We start from the raw sequence: 6,617 nt of genomic DNA on the forward strand, positions 1-6,617 counted from the left end.
GGGATGCACAGTCCTCAGCCTAGTTTCGCTTTTTCTAGCTGAGCATTAACGTTCATTCACTGAGGGGGGGGGCGGCGTTTTTGGTTTTTGCTTCCTCTTGTACTAGCTGTACAACCCATAGCTTCCCGATTCCCGGAGGTCAGGAATTCCCCGAAGAGAGGAGGCTGGGCCAGGGGCGTGTGAGTGTGCGTGTGCGTGTGCATTTACAGGTGCGCACTGGGAGAACTCCGACCCTAAGGTGACCCTCTTGGAAACAGAAGGAAAACGTACTTGGAGGCCTAACCTTGCAAAGCGAAGCTGTGAGGATAACTATCTGAGCCTAAAGGCAGCTCCCTCCTCCCCTCTCCACCCCACCCCCACCCCCAGCCGGGTTAGCAGGAGTGGGTTTGTAGCTCTCCCTTTCTCATTTGGTGTCAAGTATTAAATGGTTCCTTTTATAGCGCTGGCAATAGCTACCTCTCACCACCACGCCACCCCCTGCATCCCCATCCCCAAAAGTAAACTGACCCTTTGGTGTCTTTTTCACAGAAAGTTCGTTTCCCTCCCTCCAGGAAGAGCTCAATCAATTCCACGCACACACAGACACACAGACACGCAGATACCTGAACTTTGGGAGGAAGCGCCGGAGCTCTGAGTCGAAGCTGTGTGGAGCCTTAGACCACCTGGGAGAGGGGGTTCCTGTCAGGAGGCCCTCTGGGCGTTGGTTTGAAAGACCAAAAGCAACCTCTCCAAATAGAAACTCCAAGTCTCTACTGACCTGTGGGAAAGCAAACCAAAGGAGGGGGTCTGATTCAGGGTACCGTGGCAATCAAACCCGGAGAAATGAGCGGAGGAACAGGGAAAGACCGAAAAAGCCCCTAAAAGCTACGCCCTCCCCCCCCCAACCAGGCCTCTTTTCACGTCCCCCCAAAATTCAGATTTCTTTCTTTCTTCTTTTTAAAAGCTTGTAAATAGAGTCTTTCAAGCCTCCAGTGAGATTCGCGAGTCGGTGGCAACAAGCTAACTAATTCAAACGAAAGCTGGGGTTGGAGAGGCTGTCTTCACACTTCTAAATGCACTTATGTGGCCCCGACTCAGCAAGGCTACATCAAGGTCTCGATTTACCAAAACAAAAACATCAAAAGGCGGCCCCCCAATTGGGAAGCGCCGCTCCCCAGGCGCCCCTTCCTCCCGCAAGGCCACAGAGGCTGCGTTTCGGCCGAGTCCCATTTGCATCCCCCCCCTCATCCCCCTGCTTTCCCCTCTCGGCCACTGCTCGCGCCCCTCTCTGTTCTCACACTCTCCTCCCCATTCGAGCCTGTCCACACCACACCTGGCGCATCACCGCCTAGCCATTAGCTTCGGGCCTCCTTTCATCTTCGGCGTGGCAGACGTCTCTATTTATCCACTTGCAATCAATGAGTGGCGTCACCAGCGGTCCCGTAATGACGCCGGCACCATTAAGGATGACAGGCTAGAAAGAAGAAGGCAATGGTGATCCCTCCCAGAGCCAGCGCAGCCCAGCGGAGCGCGAGCATCGCAAGGTGACCTGTCTCGCTGCTACTCTGTGCGCGCCGCTCCAATCTGCTCTGCTCCGCTCCTCTCCGGCGGCGCGGCCCAGCCCCGCCGCCCTTCCTCTTCTCCCCTCGGCTTCTCTCTTCCGTCGAACTCGGAGGCCAAGGGCTACGGGCTGAGTGAGCCTGGGCAGCTGCCGGGGGGAGCTTGTTGGAGGGTCGGAGCCCCCACCCCTTTCTTTCTGCAAAGCGCCCCGGCATGGAGAGCAGGAAGGACATGGTGATGTTTCTGGAAGGAGGGCAGCTTGGCACGCTCGTTGGCAAAAGGGGAGCTAATTTGTCCGAAGCAGTGGGGAGTCCTGGCCCCGAACCCCCAGAAAACTTGATCCACCGGAACTGCCTGAGCCCCCGCTCGGGCCCCTTGGCGTCCCGGGAGAGGGGCGGAGGCGGCAAGGAGGATGAAATGGAAAGATTGCCACGGACAGCGACGGGGGCGGGGGCCGAGAGCCGCCCAGCGGGGCCGGCTGTGGCGGCCCCGCCGCCCTCCTCCGAGTCCCCCTCGGCTAAAGGCCAGCAGAGCAGCTCGGATACCGAGTCGGATTTCTATGAGGAAATCGAGGTGAGCTGCACCCCGGACTGCACCGCGGGGAGCACCGAGTACCAGCACAGGAAAGGTACACGCCAAGCTTCGTCCCAGCCTTATCTCCCTCTTTCGCCTGCCTCCCCCACTCCCAGTCCCAGAGCCCCGCTGGTCCTCTTCCCCGCCCGCCCCTCCTGTGCCCTCCTGGGCAGCTTCCATCTCCTCTTGTCCTGAAGTGTCCTAAAAGGATGGAGGGATCGAGGAAGGGAGAGGTGGTTTCCCCGGCCTAATTCCAGGTGAAGCCACAGAAGCAGCCGTTACCTGGCTGCTTCCCTGCTTCCCGGGCTCTGAGCCTTCCTCCTAGTCCCACAAGGGGAGGGGGCTTGCTTGCCTATCCCCGAGTCCCCCCGCAGGGATCAGGCTCGGAGTCGACTTCGGTGTGGGGTACTGATTCACAGGGGAGAAAGCCTAGGGAGGGGAGTGGGAAACAGGCTCGTGTGTTAGACCTAGTTAGTTTGAGAGATAGTCTAGGAGACCCGTTACCCTCTTCAGTGTCCTAGAGTTCTGTGGGAAGGTTGGATCACGCCAAGATCTCGGCTTATAAGGCCTCAAACACTTGGTGTGGCGGCTGGGCCGCAGGGCTTGTAGGTGGTAGGCATACTAAATGTGGAGGCTTACTGTGTCCGCCAGCATGCGATGAGTGCGGAAACATTCCCTAAAGAATGGTCCAAAGGCAGTCAGCTGCAGGCCGCCCGAGGAGCCGCCGCCCGGCCTTTTTGCACCTCGGCTCCAAGGCCGAATTACCTTGGCACTTCCAGGGCTCGGTGGCGCCAGTTCGGAAATGGTCCCAATGAACTAATTGCCTTTGGTCTCGGACACAAAGAGGGCCAGTTACATTTGAAAAGCAAAGGCCGGAGCAGGCCTTCCATCCCTCCCATCCCCCCTGTTCCTCCGCCTCTCCTACACCATCCTTCTACACCACCCCCATTCAAAGGCCCCATCCCCTTCCCTATACTTCTCAATCTTTCTTCCAATCCCACCCCAAAGAACGAGGAGTCGCGGAGGGTGGAGGTGCTGTGGGGAAGGAAACCCCACCCTTTTTCTTTCCGCACTGTCCAAAGTTGAAAGAGCGGTCACCAGGCTCTAGGCTAGGCCAGGGTTCACCTTCATCCCTCTTCTGTCCCGAGGATTCCAGCAAATGGGCTCAGCAGGGGCGAGGAAAGGCTCCCGAAAGGAGCCGCCTTCTCGTGCAGGCAGAGGGGAGAGTCCAGAGGTCCCTGTCCAGCTAGTTTACCGCAGCCCCTGTTAACACTGTGCTACGGTCTTTGAAGGCCTTTGGTGCAGAGATTGAGCGAGCGCAAGGGGTTGGACTGGGGGAGGCAGGAGAGAAATGCGGGGGGACGAAGTGCACCAGCACCACACGCATGCCCCTACACACTCTCATCATACACCTACTCGTCGCAGATCCGACCGCAGACTTCTTACAAAAGTGTTACTCTTGTACCTGTCCAAAGCCCACCTCCCACATACAAGCGTGCGCGCACACACACACGCACACTTCACGATGCCCTGTGACAGACTGAAAGGGTAGCTCAGAGGGGTAACACCAACCCAATCTCTCTTCTCGTCCTGCGGAGAAGATGGTTAACCCCGTTGTTTCCCCCAGGACTAGCCCTTGGAAGGAATGAATGCTAAATGTCCAGCTCAGGCGGATCACCTTCAGTAGTCCCTTAGCCCCCCAAACCAATATACTATGCTCGTTCTCCCCTCGCTGTCCCTTCCTTCCTCGGGTGGGATGGGGGTGAGGTGGGGAAGGGAGAGGAGCTCTCTTCCGACAAGCACTTTACCTGGAGACAGCAGCCCTGGCTCTAGATTAAGGGAGTCGGGTGTTGGGGGACCCTTCTCTGTCCCCTTGGGCTCCTCAACCCCACGTCCAGGCCCTGGCCCGCCCCCGACCCCCTCCCAGGCCCGCCGAGCCATCTTGAGTAGGCAGTGTGTCTGCTTTGGGCTCCTCTGTGCAGGGCCATGCTCCGAGACTCTGGCTGGCAGTCCCAGCAGCGGAGGAGAGCCCCCCAAGAGCGGCGGAGGGGGAGGCCCGGGAGGCGGCGGCGGCGGCGGCTCCCAGGGCTCCTTGGCCTGCAGCGCCAGCGATCAGATGCGCCGCTACCGCACCGCCTTCACCAGGGAGCAGATCGCCCGGCTCGAGAAGGAATTCTATCGGGAGAACTACGTGTCGCGGCCCCGGAGGTGCGAGCTGGCGGCCGCCTTAAACCTGCCGGAGACCACCATCAAGGTAGATACCACGGTCCCCCACAATCCGTTTTCCATTGGCCCCCCGGCCAGCTTCCCTGGCTGAGAGGCTGGGAAGCCAACTTTCCCCTTTGCTCTCTTCCTGCTTCCCAACTCTGACTATAGCCATTGGTTGGGGTGGGGGGTGGGGAGGAGTAGTAAGCCTTAGGTGAGGTCAAGGGACTAAGCCTCGGAGGAGTCGAGTAGACTCAGAGGCTGTGGAGGGAAGAAGTCAGGGAGGTCGGGGGAGGGGGGAAGGCTAGGCCTCCTGTGGGGCTTCTCCCTACCCCCACGCCCAAGTAATACTGGGTCTTCCACTGCGCAATGAACTGAGTTTCGGTGCCCACTGCAACAACATTAACAACTAATCCTGATACTCATTAGTATTTCCTGGGAAACAAAAATCATTCTTTGCAGCCTACTCTTCAACGCCCTTTCCCCAAGATATTCATTCCCCGCAGTTGAGTGAAGGTCAATGTTTGGTTCTCAGGGAAGTCGAGATAGCTAGGGAGGACAGGAGACTTAGTTTGCAACAAGCGGCTACAAAGCCTCGGATTCCTGAGTATATTCTCCTTATTGGGGATGTATTCCGGACGCCTTCGGGGCTTCCAGCTCACTTTACCTGCAGTGATATCCACCAAAGTTCAGACTCGTCCCCGCTTTTAACTAAAGAGGAAAAATCTCTGGTGCCGTCCTTCTGGGCCAGGGAAATAGGTCCAGAAGCCACATAGTCCCAGGTGCCAGGGAGGAAATGGGGGGGGGTCATTTAGAGGATCCTCTGTTTCCTTCGTCTCTGCCAGGTATGGTTCCAGAACCGCAGGATGAAGGACAAGAGGCAACGCTTAGCCATGACCTGGCCTCATCCAGCCGATCCTGCTTTTTATACTTACATGATGAGCCATGCTGCAGCCACAGGCAACCTGCCCTACCCATTCCCTTCCCACCTGCCCCTTCCTTACTACTCACACATGGGCCTCGGAGCCACTTCGGCCTCTGCTGCCACCCCATTCAGCACTCCACTGAGACCCCTGGATACTTTCCGGGTCCTGTCCCACCCTTATCCTAGACCTGAACTCCTCTGTGCTTTTAGACACCCTTCTCTCTATCCAGCCCCAACAACGCATGGACTTGGGGGTTCGGGCGGCAGCCCCTGCTCATGCCTGGCCTGCCACGCCAGCCAGTCCAATGGCCTGGCACAGAGACCTTCCGGCTCAGACTTTTCCTGCTCCTCCACAACCAGGACAGACTCTTTCATCACCTTCACGCCCTCCGTACTGAGCAAAACGTCCTCAGTGTCCCTGGATCAGAGAGAGGAAGTCCCCCTGACAAGATAAAAGGCGCACCTCAGGGTTCTTCCAAACACTCACTTTTAGGGCAGACCCCCTGGCTCTAGGACTTCCCCTCCCACCACCCACCTTTCCACCTTTATTTAATTCCCTTCCATCTTCCCTTGGACATCCGTGGAAAAAAAGGTGACAGAGGACTAGAAATAACAGCCTGAGAAGGACTTCCAGGACCGTGAAGGAAAGCTGCGAGTGAAATGTCGGGGAAAGGAGGCCACGAGGCTGGCTGCGTTGAAGGCACAGTCTGCCATCCGTCTTTGGAGAAGATGCCAGAGCCTGGCATGGAAGGGACCCTCCCTGTGTATGTCTTCAAGGCTCCATCTGAGAAGGAAAAAAAAAAGACAAAACTTTAAAACTCACACAAGCACACACATAAGCACATACACAAAAGCACGTACAACACAACCTTATGCTCCTGTCTTTACCTGACAAATCTAAAACACTGGAAGGGGATGTTGCTGTCTTTAACAAAAGGTTGTGCGCATATACACAAACAATTTAAAGAGTTCTCTTTGCCAGATTTTCCAAGTCTAGTGATGGAGATTCTGGATAGCGACACAACACCGTATTTCTTTTTAAAAATAGAGAAAGGGAAAAATTGTTTTGCTGCCATAAAGATCCTACCAACATGTATATATTTTTGGTGGTTTGATTGCATTCTTTGTTGCTCAGAAATACAGTATATTCCGTTTGACCAGGATCTAATCTTTTCCCTAGAACTCTGCTTCCCAGCTCTCTGCCCTGCCCTAACTTGATTCTCCTTTCATTTCCTTCTATGTCTCTGTCTCTCTCTGTCCCCTCCTCTCATTTGTTTTGGGGGGGGGGAAAGCTCTTCAAAGGAAGAGGGGCACCTTTCCTTGTGTCAAGGTGCAGGTGTGCAAGGTGTTATTTACCCGAAACAAGTGTCTGATC

The 6,617-nt window shown here is 56.2% G+C and overlaps 1 protein-coding gene across 1 annotated transcript; it reads left to right on the top strand.

The window, feature by feature from the left end:
- Window positions 1-1,752: 1,752 nt before the first annotated feature.
- Window positions 1,753-6,149, top strand: EVX1 (even-skipped homeobox 1). Its single transcript, XM_043969165.1, has 3 exons — window positions 1,753-2,167; window positions 4,095-4,366; window positions 5,163-6,149. The coding sequence occupies exons 1-3, from the start codon at window positions 1,753-1,755 to the stop codon at window positions 5,694-5,696; spliced, it is 1,221 nt and encodes a 406-aa protein (XP_043825100.1). The 3' UTR covers window positions 5,697-6,149.
- The last annotated feature ends 468 nt before the right edge of the window (window positions 6,150-6,617 follow it).

Source organism: Dromiciops gliroides, chromosome 5 (assembly GCF_019393635.1).
Source record: "Dromiciops gliroides isolate mDroGli1 chromosome 5, mDroGli1.pri, whole genome shotgun sequence".
In the NCBI taxonomy this organism is placed as follows: Eukaryota; Metazoa; Chordata; class Mammalia; order Microbiotheria; family Microbiotheriidae; genus Dromiciops; species Dromiciops gliroides.

Excerpts from the sequence above, each read along its gene's own strand:
- EVX1 (XM_043969165.1), top strand. The coding sequence starts at position 1,753 with ATGGAGAGCAGGAAGGACATGGTGATGTTTCTGGAAGGAGGGCAGCTT. Across the intron at positions 2,168-4,094 it reads CGAGTACCAGCACAGGAAAG|GGCCATGCTCCGAGACTCTG; the intron begins GTACACGCCAAG and ends TCCTCTGTGCAG. Across the intron at positions 4,367-5,162 it reads TGCCGGAGACCACCATCAAG|GTATGGTTCCAGAACCGCAG; the intron begins GTAGATACCACG and ends CGTCTCTGCCAG.